Source organism: Pongo pygmaeus, chromosome 2, assembly GCF_028885625.2.
Source record: "Pongo pygmaeus isolate AG05252 chromosome 2, NHGRI_mPonPyg2-v2.0_pri, whole genome shotgun sequence".
Classification (NCBI taxonomy): domain Eukaryota; kingdom Metazoa; phylum Chordata; class Mammalia; order Primates; family Hominidae; genus Pongo; species Pongo pygmaeus.
The window spans coordinates 57,839,736-57,854,524 of NC_085930.1; the positions used below are offsets into that span (position 1 = coordinate 57,839,736).

At 43.1% G+C, this 14,789-nt stretch overlaps 1 protein-coding gene across 3 annotated transcripts in view; it reads right to left on the reverse strand.

Annotated features, from left to right (window-relative positions):
• The window catches only part of HEG1 (heart development protein with EGF like domains 1), a 95,869-nt gene that overhangs the window by 64,908 nt on the left and 16,172 nt on the right, over positions 1-14,789 (reverse strand). For all 3 annotated transcript variants that reach the window (XM_063661683.1, XM_054481507.2, XM_054481506.2), the window contains exons 2-3: positions 4,015-4,308; positions 2,008-2,310 (exon numbers count right to left, since the gene is read on the reverse strand). In XM_063661683.1, coding sequence (XP_063517753.1) covers positions 2,008-2,310; positions 4,015-4,308 — 597 coding nt within the window. The remainder of the gene's footprint in view (positions 1-2,007; positions 2,311-4,014; positions 4,309-14,789) is intronic.

Genomic DNA, 14,789 nt, shown 5'->3' on the forward strand with positions numbered 1-14,789 from the left:
CAGCCCAGCTTTAAAAACAAAGCAGAATTTTGTTTCCCATGTAACTTCAGGTCCTTGTGCATGTACCCTCTGCATCCCCACAGGGAGGAGGGGAGGTTGGCAGGATGGATTCAGACATACTTGGATGCCTGGTGAGAACCCCATTTAACAGCACCCAGAGCCATTTCTAGTATCTAAAAGGGTGGTGGGACTCTACCTCGAACTGAACACACAGTTCACTAAAAAGGAAGAGAAATGCTCAGTAAAAGACTCAAGAGATATGAAAGATAACGATGAAACTCACCAGCAGTTAAAAGTATAAGCTTTTAAAAGGATGGATGGTAAAAGAATTTCAGGGACAATTATATTTTTTAGTGTTGAAACATATAGGTGAAAAAAATATACAGGTGAATATAGAGTCATAGAGTGAAGTCCAGTAAAGTTGGAAACATAGGCTGATTTTTCAAATATACCACCAAAGTAGGTTGAATTTAAATTATAAATACTAAATGATCCTGATCAGAATCAAAGCATAGCTTCCTAAAAAATGCTTCCTTTCTACCGTTTAGTAAAGTTGTAAATCACTGAACCACAGAACTTTGAGGCTGGAAGAATTGCAGCTTTTATCCAATCCAAGCAATGTTTATGAATAATCTTAAAAAGCAATCTTCTAAAAACATGAATCATAAATTATATCCAAATCCAGTCAGCAGGAAACTGTATACAGGGTACGTGGAAGAGGAATTGGCTGCTTTAAACAGGCACTCCAGAAGGGACTTCTGGGTTTAGTTTTTGCTTTGATGACACAAACCCAAACTCCTAGTCTCGCAAGGTACTTCTAAAAACCTCTGACCTGTAAAAATTTTGCAATGGCAATTTCAGAGGCAACCTAACCTCTATTTTCCAAGAACATTTCCAACCCTCTCTGTCTGCTCCCTATGGTACGAGGATGAAAACACAAGCAGCACAAACACTGAATAAAACCTTGGAGAAGAAAAAAGATGGTCAGAGTTTCCAATATTCTCTTTGGCCCATGGCATGATGTGCCTTGTGAGGGTATCTGGGCACATGCTAATCCCTATGTCTTATGGGCTGCACCTTGTTCTGGGGCAAGGGGAAACCTAAATGAAGTAACAGACACAGCCCGTGTCCTCAAGAGGATTACAGTCTCTCTGGGCAGAGAGGCATTAGATGACCTGCTATGACGAGGTGTACAGCACAGAGGACCAGATGGTTGAAGAAAGGCTCGGGAATCCCTGAGCTGAGACTTAAGTGATGAATAGTAATTGGAACAGCAGAGAGAGAGGAGAACACTCCACAGCTGTAGTTACTAATATCACGCCTTGCAAACTCCTGCATTATATCTGTTTTTTTTTCAAAATCGTGCCTAGAAAAATGTACACTCATGTTTTCTTTACCATCAAAGGAAAAATTTTTGCAATAATGAAGAAATAAAAATCTCACTCCTAATCAAATGGTACAATGCTCACCGTTTCATGCACCCCAAGGTAAGGTCTCTTGTTTGAGAATAGACACCAATAGCTGGGTGTGGTGGCTCATGCCTGTAATCCCAGCACTTTGGGAGACCAAGGTGAGTGCATCGCCTGAGGTCAGGAGTTCAAGACCAGCCTGGCCAACATGCTGAAACCCCGTCTCTACTAAAAATACAAAAATTAGCCGGGCATGGTGATGGGCGCCTGTAACCCCAGCTACTCAGGAGACTGGGGCAGGAGAATCACTTGAACCTGGGAGGCAGAGGTTGCAGTGAGCTGAGATCGCGTCACTGTACTCCAGCCTGGGCGATAAAAAAAAGAAAAACTATGTTAAACATGAGCCTCAATACTGAGATAAACTGGGTAGGTTGTACCTACTTCCACTTCAAGTACCTGGCATTAGAGGAATGGCATTTTGGCTTGATGTCTTTTCCCCTTACCCACTATTATGAGTATGTAACTAGCTGGCTATGCACATTGATTTAGGTCTACTTTGAGTGACTTCCGAGTGTTAAGCTGGGTATGTGACACTCACATGAGGAAAGGTCTAAGAGAGGAGAGGAAGCTGCTGTCCTGTAGAAATGCAGCCAGGAGAGATCTGGTCCTGAGGAATTTCTCTTCCTAGAGGGCGTGGTCAGCTCTCCCATCTCCAAAGCAGGAAGAGAAGACGGGCTCCAAGCCGAAGTGGTGGCCTCTTGGCTGTGCACAGTCACTTCTTCTGACAGCCCCATCGCCCGCTCTGTTCCCATCTCCGAGGTTGTTCCACTCTTTGTTTGAAAAGGGGAAATTCTTGCATCGAACTCTGAACTGCTGGATGGCAGGTGAAGACTTTCCGAGGCTGAAAACAGACAGCAACAATTAGAATTCCACCAGCAGACTTCAAAATGTCTTAATATGCTTTTAGGGGGCTCAGTTCTGACATCTACAAAATATACAGACATAAGAAGAAATTAGGAGAATAATTCATTCTACGAAAAATAAACTCCTGAAAGAGACCACAAACCAAGGCAGAGACTGTTATTAGATCTCACAAAAATTCTGTGTATTGTGGTAAAATTCTCAGAAAAAGGGCTCACTGGAGGTAAGTATCAGACAATATGGAATCAGAGATCAGGGTCTGATCATCAGGACCCAGCATCCACATTCCACCAAATTGGTTCCAGAATGTACCTGAATGCAATATAAACAAAATTCCCAATATCTGGGTGACCAAGAAGACCAGCGAATGTCATCTGCAGAGTTGCTAAGCTCTGTAGGAATCATTTATGAATACAAAAGACTTTCATATGCATCTTTACAGAATCAAGTCCCTCCCAACCAGATCTCCTGCCACTAGGACCTGAAACCATGGAGTCATCTCTGATGGCTTCATCCTTTACTTTCAGGCCATCAACAGGTCCTATCACTTTTCCTTGGTGAAGTCTCTACCAATCCCCTCCTCTTCATCCCTGTGGCCACTAGGCCACATCGCAGCACCTGGTGTCTGAATTTCTCTGTTTGCCTGGGTGGTCCCTTTGACTCCAGGTTCCCTGTATCCTCCCATCCCCATGCTAGACAGCCTGTACCTGCCTGCCGGGTGAATCCTCCTCAAATTCACTTTAGTTATGTCACTTACTTGCTCAGAAACCTTCACTGACTCTTCTTACCACACCAAATCTAAACTGCCAGGTTTCAAAAGTCCTCCGTGATTGTCCCTAACCCCATTCACACAATGGTCCTACCTGTTCCTCCTCTCCTTTGTGGGCAACTGATGCCCTCCCCAAGGGAGGCTGCTGGCCTTACCACCCTACAGACAGGCCACACCTGTCTTTCTCTCCTCTGCACCTCATTCTCGTTGTCCAGGCATCCCACACCTCAGCACCCCCACCACCTTGCTCAGATACACACACATAAGCTCTAATCCCAGTTCTGAAACCTGTTAACTGTTTGACCTACACATATTGGGGCAACTAACTTCTCTGAGCTTCAGTTTCCAAATGCCTAAAAGGAGAATAACATGATCTCATGGGCTTCCTAGAAGGATTGAGAGAACAGACATGGTGGTATGTAGGAGGTCCCTAATTAATGCTAGTTTTCTTAGTCTTCTCTTCTTCAATGAAATTTTACCCATTGAGCCCCAGCACCTTCTTGACATTCTTTGCTAAAAATAGCAAACCACCAAGCTGTGCACACCAGAGCAAGAACAACCGTTTGGGCCAAATCAACACAAACCAAACCCAAGCCTGTCCCAGCTATGCATCCCACAAAACCTACTGCCTCTGAGACCCTCGGGTGTGGCAGGCTCCCTGGAAAAGGAATGAAGTTTGGATTCCACTGGCCGTGGATCACAGATACCACAGGACCAGCAAATCTGCACCCTTGTCTGGTCTGTATTGACAAGCATAATACAAATGAGGCGTAAGTCACAGGTCTGACCCACCCCAGCCTAGGAACCTTGGAAGGGCACAATGGCTCAGAATGGGGGTTGTGGGGAATGGCAGAAACTTTGTTTTCCAGGACTGGACACACATGCATGAAATGCACATCATCAGCACAAGCTCACCTAAGTTGCCACTCTGGGAAGTCAGAGCTGTTGCTATCTCCAGCGAGTACCCAACAGGCGAAATGGTGAAGTTTGTTCTACTTGAAGAGCCGTTCCTTCCTCTAGAATCTGCTGTTTCAGCGAGTAGAGTGAGGTTTTCTGGAGCATCCGAAGCAGCATGGCTCTTCCCGGAGGTCTGCACCACCACGCCCTCTTTGGAGGACACTGTTGAAAAGTCCTCTTGATTCTGATAGAAGGTGATGTTTTCTACATGGGGTTCAGTGTTACTTTCTGGCCAATGTTTCCAGGCAGCATCTGAAAGAAGAAGAGGATGCATCAGGGAGAGTTTGCTGGCTTCTGAAAAGAAAAGTAAACCTTCAGAAAAGACACCGTGAAATACATCAGTAGAGAGTGAATTCAAGTAAAAGAATTTTGGCCAGGTGCGATGGCTCAAGCCTGTAATCCCAGCACTTTGGGAGGTTGAGGCGGGCAGATCACCTGAGGTCAGGAGTTCAAGACCAGCCTGGCCTGGTGAAACCCTGTCTCTACTAAAAATACAAAAAAATTAGCTGATCGTGATGGCAGGCACCTGTAATCCCAGCTACTAGGGAGGCTGAGGCAGGAGAATCACTTGAACCCGAGAGGCGGAGGTTGCAGTGAGCCAAGAATGTGCCATTGCACTCCAGCCTGGGCAACAAGAGTGAGACTCCATCTCAAAAAATAATAATAATAATTTCACCTTTCTTTTTTTCCCATATTCATTATTCTTATAATCCAGAGGGAGGAATTATGAAGCAACAATATAATGCAGGATTAAATTTCATTGTGCATAGCATAAATGACGAAAATTTATTGATAGAAAGAGATCAACATGGGGCTCATGGAAGAGCAACTGAACCTCTGGCACCTGTGCAGGGTCAGAGAGGGGGATTGGAGGAGGAAGACTGCGTGTAAGCAAAAGGCAAGAAGCATCTCATATTCGCCAAAGTTGCTAACTGTGCCTCCTGGGGTGGTAGGAAGCTATTATAAAAGCTGGCGGCCCTTGACCCTGACACCCACTCTTGCGGGTGGGAGGTGTAATGCACAATTCTGATAAAACATGAAGACGCTGGCAATATTACTAAAACTTGTGTGATGTGAATGGGTTTGAGGCAGCAATTCCAAATTGAATTTATGTGAAGGAGATACTCAAGAATGTGGACAAAGATTTAGCTGCATAGATGTTCATTACAGCATTGTTTATAGTAGAAAAAGGAAAAGAAAGAACAAACCTAAAACTCCTTCAGCAGGTTGTCAATTAAATCAGTTACAGTAGACAGTATCCACAAGAAAGAAAACTATGTGGTCACTGAATTGGTGCTATAAAATAAAGATATCTTCAGGGATTGTTGAATTAAAACAGCATGCTTCAAATAGACTTTATATGTAATGATCTCATTTTGTGAAAAATAATAATAACAGTAAATATGCACTGAGGCAGGTAGCAGACGTAGGTGCCTGATGTGTATTCATTCAAGCATTGCACAAAGATGAAGACAGGTGCTCTTATTCTTCCCATTTTACATAGGAAGCAAAGGAGGCATGGAGGGTGGGGGAGGTCATGCATCTTGCCCAAATCGCACAGTCAAAAAGCAGGAGGGCCAGGCAGCCTGCTCCAAACCCAGGCCCCTCACTCGCCAGCTGTGCTCAGCTGGAAGGGAAAATGGTAGAGAGGAGAATGGTTTCCAGTTGGGAGTGCTGAGGAAATAATGCTGTTGAGTATGGACTGTTACTTGAAGCCTGTATATTAGTCAGAAAATATATTTAAATGATAGTTAACTTCCATAACACCCAAGATGGTGGCAAAGAGGGTATTAGTTAAAAATGTTCTGAGGATGAAGTTAAAGTTGGGGGTTAAATTGGGCAAGAGGAAGTCATGTGTAGCATCAAATGTCATTTGTCAAGGCAGGAGGTTCAGGGTCAGAGCAGGTGCGTGGGATGCCCAAGTCAGGTCCAAGAAAGCTGCCCTGTTACTCTGGAAAAGTCTGCACCCAACCTGGCCACTGCTTAGAAGCCAAAGCTGGGCCACTGCTGCGTGCTGGGTCACTGCTGGGTGCCAGGCCCCTAAAAATAGCACCAAAACCAAACAGCATTCTGAGAACACTGTCCTTTCCCCATACATCCAAACTAACATGGAATCCAATATCAAATATGGGTGCCAATTGAGGGACACTGAGCAAGGGTGAGGACAGGGCCACGTGAAGTTGTCACTGATTACGTGACTCCCTGAAAAAACCATTTAATTTTCCCTACTTGGAAATGTTATTTCTCTTTCTGTTTGGGAATGGGGACTGTGGGCATTGGTGAGAAACCTCTGTGGGGATGAATGGAATCACTTCTATTTATATGAATCAAACAAAAATGGCAAACCATCGGACAAGTAGAGGCTGCAGGTAGAACCTACAGTTTGTATCTAAATACCACACACATACACATACATACATACACACACACACACAAACACATACACATACACCCACATATACCCCCCACACACACACACATACACACACACACACATACATACACATGCACACATACACATATACACACACACATGCACTTAAACACATACACACACGCACACATACACATGCACGCATAAACACACGCACACATACACATGCACGCATAAACACACACACACGCACACACACACACACGCACACACACATACACACGGAACAAGTTATCTTTCAGATCAGTGCTGCCTCAGAGATAGAGTCACAAACACAATCCACATGTGTACACTTTAAATTTTCTAGTAGCTGCATTTTTAAAATTAAAAAATATGAAATTAATTTCAATATTAAAATTTTATTTCACTCAACATATCCAAAAGATTATCACTTCAATGTGTAACTGATATAAAAATATTGAGATATTTTATATTCTTTTTTTGGATTAAACGTTTAAAATCCAGCGAATGTTTTAGGAGCCACATCTCAAGAGCTTCATAGCCACACGTAGCTGGTGGCTGCATCACTTGCCAGTGCAGTTCCAGATCAATGGTTCTGAACATTTCTCCACTCCGATTCACTCCTTCTAGAAGCAGTGGCTCACTTATTTGGGGTTAGGGGTGATGATTATAAAAAACTTCCAGAAGACATTCTGACAAACTTTCCTGAGGGAATCACTTCCTCCCCAAATCCCTTGAGAGTTACTGTTTTTATGCCTCCTGTTCTGTTTCCTGTGGGTGATAATTAACAGAGGCTTCCTGGAGGGGGAGGGAAGTTGCCATGCATCTGGGCTCCTCTGGGGCCCAGTTCCAGACAGGCAAGACCCACATGCAGCTAGAAATGGGATGTGGAAGGGCGTTTCCAGGGGCAGCCACAAGGACCGTAAGTTCAACTTGAGAGACTGGGGTTACAGACAACAGTGGCCCACAGGGCATGTCCCTTTGTTCTACCTCTGGGAGCTGTGAAGGCAAGCTGGTCTCCTGGGAGGAGGTGAAAGGTCTGAGGATGCTTTCTGTCTCCTCTTGGTTAACTGTGCACAATGAGAAATTATTCTCCAAGGAAGCCAGAGAGAAGTGATTGTGGGGAAGCAGAAGGGACTCAAAACCCATGACCCAAAGCTGGCCAGCTGTGAGCAAAGGGAAGGCAATGAACTTGGCTCCATTACAACCTTCAGACAAGGTGAGACTCAGCCATTGGTGAGTGTGGCGGGGCCTTTGAGGAAGCAGCTTTGTTCCCTTCCTCTCCAGGGACCAGGATTGGAGGTCCCAGAGCTCATTCAGCTCAGGGAACTCCAGTGCAGTCTCCGAGGGGAAAAGAATGGCCACATGCAGACAGGGCAGGACCCACACTGACCTGCGCTCTCTTCCTAGAGGGGTGACTAAAGATGTAAGAAAGAAAAAATGCACACTATAAACAAAACTAAAAGGTAGACAATAGTCCTGCATTATCCTCCATAACCCTGCCACTATAAACAACTCAAAATGCTGAATAAAATATTTTTTAAAAAAAATTTCTAAAAGCATTGCTGAGCTGGCAAGTAAGTAAAGAATCAAATCTGAGGCCAAAAATGAACCATGACTAGGAATCCAGAGAAGTGAGCTAATGTTGAGGCTGGCAGCTACCCTAGAGGCACCTGTTCAACATTTGTGACCTTGAATTTCTGTTCTGATGGCTGCCAAGAATCAGGAGATGGGAGACACGATTCTCAAGGAGGGAATCCAACAGGAAACCACTGTGTAAAGCTGGGACTTTACACAGCTATGCCTTGGGTGTAAGGCAAATAGAAACAAACCTGCCCCGCAGAAGGGCACAGCAAGGAAACCTTGCCCTTCAATCTTGGTTTCAAGTGAAAGAAAAAATAAATCTCACCTGAGTATATATAACCATAAAGCTAGCCCTCGTATGGGTGTGCTGTATGTCACATTACCTCTGTGGTCTAAACTGAGGATGTATTTACAAGTGGTCCTGAATCCTGTGAATGTACTAAAAACCACCGAATTGTATACTTTCAAAGGGTAAACTTTATGGCATGTAAATCAGGGACCTCCAAACCCAGGCCATGGACTGGTAGTGGTCCATGGGCTATTAGGAACCAGGCTGCACAGGAGGAGGTGAGCAGTGGGTGAGTGAGCATTACCGCCTTAGCTCAGCCTCAGCTCCGCCTCCTGCCAGATCAGCAGTGGCATCAGATTCTCAAAGGAGCAAGAACCTTACTGTGAACTGCGCATGTGTGAAAGATCTAGGTCGCATGCTCCGTATGAGAATCTAATGCCTGATATGATCTGAGGTGGAAGAGTTTCATCCCCAGCCCACCCCACCCCACCCTATCCGTGGAAAAATTGTCTTCCATGAAACCAGTCCCTGGTGCCAAAAAGGTTGGGGACCACTGCTGTAAATTATATCTCCAATACACACACATCCTGTTAATAATGGGGCAGGGGTGGTCCCGATGGATAGTGCCTCCAGGTATCTGTATTGTGTAGACACAAATACAAATGCTCTCTAGATAAACCTATCTTCAAACCAGTTTTTATCATTTATTGATAACATTCTAAGAAATAAGAGACCACAATCAAAAATCACAAAATACATGAGGAAACGAGGCATCCATGAGGAAACAAGACATCCACACCTCTTTGTCCGGTAATTCTAGTAGTTGAAGTCTTTGCTTGTTAAACAATCGCCAACAAATTAGACAAGCAAAGACTTCAAATGCTATAATTACCAGACAAAGAAGTACACAAAACTACATTAGAAAAAATTTGTTTAAAAAGAGACTATAAATAATAACCCAAAATATTTGAAAGAAAGCTAGATGGAAATTCTAGAACTAAAAAAAGTTTAAATAATTGAAATTTTAAAAACTCAACAGCAGATTAGATATGGCCAAAGTGAGAATTAGAAAATAATTATAATTCACTAGGCATGGTGGCTCACGCCTGTAATTCTAGCACTTTGGGAGACCAAGGCAGGAGGATCACTTGAGCCCATGAGTTCAAGACCAGCCTGGGCAACATAGTGAGACCTTGTCTCTACAAAAAAATAAACAAAATTAGCTGGGTGTGGTGGTGCATACCCGTGGTCCCAGCTATTTGGAAGGCTGAGGTGGAAGGATTGCTTGAGCCTGAGAAATGGAGGTTGCAGTGAGGTGTGATTGTGCCACTGCACTCCAGCTTGGACAACAGAGTAAGACCATCTCAAAAGAAAAAAAAAAGAATTAGAAAATAAATGATAACAGAATGCCCAAAATGAGATTAAAAAACAGGAAATATGAAAAAGAGGTTAAGAGACAAAAAGAATGAGAAAGTCCAACACACAACTGATTGGAGTTTAGGAGGAGAAAACAGAGAAAGTAGAAGTGAAAATATTTATTTAATTTTTATTTATTTATTTTTTATTTGAGACAGAGTCTCACTCTGTCACCCAGGCTGGAGTACATCTCAGCTCACTGCAGCCTCCACCTCCTGGGTTCAAGCAATTCTCATGCCTCAGCCTCCTGAGTAGCTGGGATTACAGGTGTGCCACCACACCTGGTTAATTTTTTTGTATTTTTAGTAGAGATGGGGTTTCACCTTGTTGGCCAGGCTGATCTCAAACTCCTGACCTCAGGTGATCTGCCCACCTCAGCCTCACAAAGTGTGGGGCTTACAGAAGTGGTAATATTTTAAAAGGTAATGGCTGGAAAATTTCCCAAACTAATGAGAACTATAAATCTTCATTCTAAGGAGGCTCCTTAGGAGACTAAATTAAAAACGAAACATATACCTCTATCATAGTGAAACTGCACAAAAACCACAGACTAAGACTAGGTCTTAAAAACAACCAGAGGGAAAAAAAATGGCAAATCATCTATACAAGGTGACAATTACAGCTGATTTCTCAACAGTGACAATGGAAGCCAAAAGACAGTGGGTAAATATTTTCAACGTGCTGACAGAGAAAACTATAATTGTATATTCAGCAAAGCTATCTTTGAGAAACATCTTCAGACTATCAAATAAAAACACGTTCAGTCAAAATTGAGTTTTTCAACCATTTCTACTAAAGTAAATTATAACAAATTTCTTTCAAGCAGAAGAAGAACAATCCCTAATGAAAGATATCAGATGCAAGGCAATATAATGAGCAAAAAAAAAAAAAATACATGTGTGAATAAATCTAAAGGAACACTGAATTTATGAAATAATAACAATAATTTCTCATTTGTGAAATTAATAAAACAAGTCAGAACAAATCCTGGATAACAATAGTTCATAAGTCTGGCATGGGATAATTAGAATCATGTTGCATAGAAGGGTAACTTTGAGTTCTGTGAAAAATGCATTTAAAATACCTCTCTAAAGATAGAAATAGAGGCCTGGCATGGTGGCTCATGTCTGTAATCTCAGCACTTTGGGACGCTGAGGTGGGAGGATTACTTGAGGCCAGCCTGGGCCTCAAGTAGAGATTCTTTCTCTACAAAATAAAAACAAATTAACCAGGCATGGTGGCACATGCCTGTAGTTGCAGCTACTTGGGAGGCTAGGGTGGGAGGATTGCTTGAGCCTAGGAGGTCAAGGCTGCAGTGAGCTATGATGGTGCCACTGCACCCAGCCTGGATGACAAAGCAAGACCCTGTCTCAAAAAAAAAAAAAAAAAAAGAATAGAAATAGAGTGTGTCACTTCCAAACTGGCAGAGCTTGGAATGATATAAAATTGTCACAGACAGAGAGAAATCAGTGAATACTGTCTAAAACCAAAATTAAAAAAAAAATCAATAAATAGCAACATAAGCAGGTTAGAGATATGGAAAAAATTACTAAGATAATCAGTTAAAAGGGTTGAGAATGGTTAATTCTGGGAAACAGAAAATGATGATGATAGGAGTGGTCAGAGTTTTTATTACAGTCTTATACAATCTATTTGATTTTCGAACTATGTATAAGTCTGATAAAAATAAAAGCTATATTTGTAAAAAGTTGAATGACAAACAAGGGTAAACATCTGCAGTGCCTGATAAAAATGTTTAGCATCCTTAACACACAAAGAACTTTTTCAAATCCCTAAGATGTACCCCTCGTAGACAAAGAACATGAATGTGCAATTCACAAAAGGAAACATATAAGTGGAGAATAAATACATGAAAGCATTGTTGAAAAGCAAGGAAATGCAAACCCAAACTAGAAAAGACCTTTTACATTACTTGTTTATTTTTGTGTATCAAATTGGCAAAGATTTAAGAATAATATCTAATGTCATCACAGGTACTTTCATACGATATTGGTAAAAATACAATTAACACAGTCCTTTTGGTGAGGAGTTTAGCAATCCATTGCAAAAGCATTAAAAATAGGCATATATTTTGGCCCAAGAATTCCATTTCTGGAAATTAGTTCTAAGGAAATTATTAGGAAGTGTGCAAAGTTTCGGGTATAAGGAAGTTTATCACAGAATTGTTTATAATAATGAAAAGTGGAAACAACCTAAATTTCTACAATAGGGAGTTGGTTAACTTAATTATGAGATAACATTTTAAAGGACTGACCAAAATACATTGTTGATACAGTTTTTCTTATGTATTATGCTCACACTATACTGTCAAATGCAAACATAAATTATAAAATAGTATGTATCATATGATTCCATGTTATTAAAAATATATCTATGACAAATTGTCTCCTAAGAAAAAGAACAAAAATCGTTGGTATCTTGATAAAAGGATCCCAGGTCTACAGACCTGGAGAAGCCACTTAGGAATAGGCTTTCTGGGATCCCCAGATGGCCTCCTAAGGTAGGTGAAGTCTGTAGACCTTTAATAGAAAGTTGGCTCATGCAATTTGCTACTAACAAAGTGTGTAGGTAGGAGTTCCAGTGACATTTCTGAAACATAACGTAAGCATGTGAGTGGCTTTTGATGGCATAGCTGAAAGACTGATGAGTTTCCTTGTGCCTCAGCTGCTCTGCCCCTGGATGCCTAACTACTCTCAATAACAGTCATGGCCCTAACTGGTGGCCCATGACCACCTCTGCAGAGCAGCTAGACACCAAATACACCCTTGGTTAGTGCAGCCACTGCTGGGTCCTGCTGGCCCCAGAGACCTACCTGCCTTCTGTGGTTACACCTCCACTTCTTCTCCTTAGTCAGCGGGCACCAGAGTCGCCTGCACTGTTGAGAAACTACTGCTTTCCATGTCTCTAGAAATTCAATTCTTAATAAGACAGGCAGTGGGCGAATGCACAGACTGTGGTTCAAGTCAGACCATGTAGGTTAGACTTCTGGCTCCACATCTTTCATACCCTATGATCTTCAGTGAGATCCTTAATTTCTTCATGCCCCAGCTTGCCTTCTGTAAAATGAGGATATTAACAGTATCTCCCTCACTGGGTTGTTGTGAAAACCAATGGAATGTAGACATGTAAGAGCTCAGAAAGAGTACCTGGTACACAGTGAATGCTACATATGTCATAGCTGTTAAATGGATTTAGGGTTGTCAACTTTTAAGAAATAGATTTGGGTGGATGACGTTGGCAGGCACTGCTAATCAATCAAAGTTCAGTGTCCTAACCCTTCTTCAGGTAGTGGACCACAGCCCATACCAGAGCGGCCCCAGGCTCCCAAGCCCTCTTGGAAGCTAGGAATCCACTCTGACAAAAGCACTGAGGCTAGACAAATGGCTGCAGGAACAGTTTGGGCCTCGCTGAATTCCACTCCACGACACCTCTCCTAGGAGGTATAGGGAGAGCTTAGGGCACACAGGGTGAGACCTGGGACCACCTCCAGCACAGCAAGCTCTTGAAGTCACTGGCCTGGTACCCCAAAAGAACAATATCCCACTGTCCCCTAATGAACTCCGGGTACCCTTCTATCTCTCTTATTGCCTACTAACTCTTCCTTGGAAAGGGATTAATAAACCACACAGCTGGAGCAGGCAACACCCCCAGCCCACCCCTACTGCCACTGGAGGTCTTGTTTGACTGTGAACATCCAAGCGCTTTACACCATTCTAGGTGGCATCTCAGCGGGGACAATGTGTCAAATGCTAAAATATGTACTGAAGTCCAATGACTGATCCTTTCTGAAGCCCTGAGTTCATCAGGGCCACCGTGGATGAATTCCGTTTAGGGCATGGCTCCCTATTCAGCACCTGTGTACACCCTGAGTAGGAGAGTAATTTGGAATAGACCTGCCATATGGGGGGCGAGGTGTCAAAGAACCTGCTCTTATTCTTGATGGAGAAGAGAAATGGCCCTGGAGAAATGGAAAGGAGACGGGATTCCTCAAGCTTCAGAGCCTGGGCCCAATGAAGTCAGGAGTAAGGAGAAGAGGCTGTGCCTCCTCTGACATTCATGGGGTGGGAGGGGGCACCCTGGAGGCTCAGTAGGCTGGTGCAGTGCACCTCACCCAGGCCAGCTTCACAGACGGTCAGAGATGATCATTCAAACCCCATTCACACCAACCCTCCTCATACTGGAGATTAGACATCCCATTTCTCAGGTATCTTTTGAGCTGAAAATACCATCCTTTCCTCTGTACTTAGCCCCCTGTGCTGGGCCGTAACTTTCCCTTGTCCCATGAATGGAGATTAAATTAACAAGAGCATTTTATTGCTTGCTTTGCCTGTTTTTTTTTTTTTTTCCTCCTAATTGACAACTTCCACTTCTGTAGCGTCTTAATGTTCCAAAACATCTGTTTGTGAACCAGCATCATCAGGGATGCTAGCACAGCCCAAGAATAGGATTTCCTAATTAGCAGCTGCTACAGAGTCAACTCCTTGCCACCCCCCACTCCCTGCCAGTGATTTGGGGCTTTTCAATTTGCATTGTTTCTGAGCAGTGGAGTGAGTAGGAGCATACAGGGAGTGTGCTGTGTTATCCAAAGAGGTAATTTCCTCCTGGAGGGTCCACCCCACCCCCACACCTCAGCATCAACCCCCGCAGCGGGCCAAATGACAAGCGCTGCCAGCTACAAGCTTCTGCGGCACACAGTTGAAGAACAAGCCCTTTATTTTCTTTTCCCTTCATTTGGATTCAGATTTCACTAACATCTATTTAGGGCTTACCACGTGCTAAACATTTTCACATGCATTATCTCATTAATACCCTGTCAAGCGGGTATTATTATCCTCATACGGCACATGGGGAAACTGAGGGTCAGAAAGATTAAGTGATTGTTCCAGGTCACGCACTCAATAGCAGTACAGACACAGTCTGAACCTAGGGCTCATTCCATCACACTCCAGCTTATTCCATGAGGCTTTAAGGCACTGGCCAGAAGAACAGAGCCAAAAAAAAAAAAAAAAGTCCCCCACAAAAAGCCAA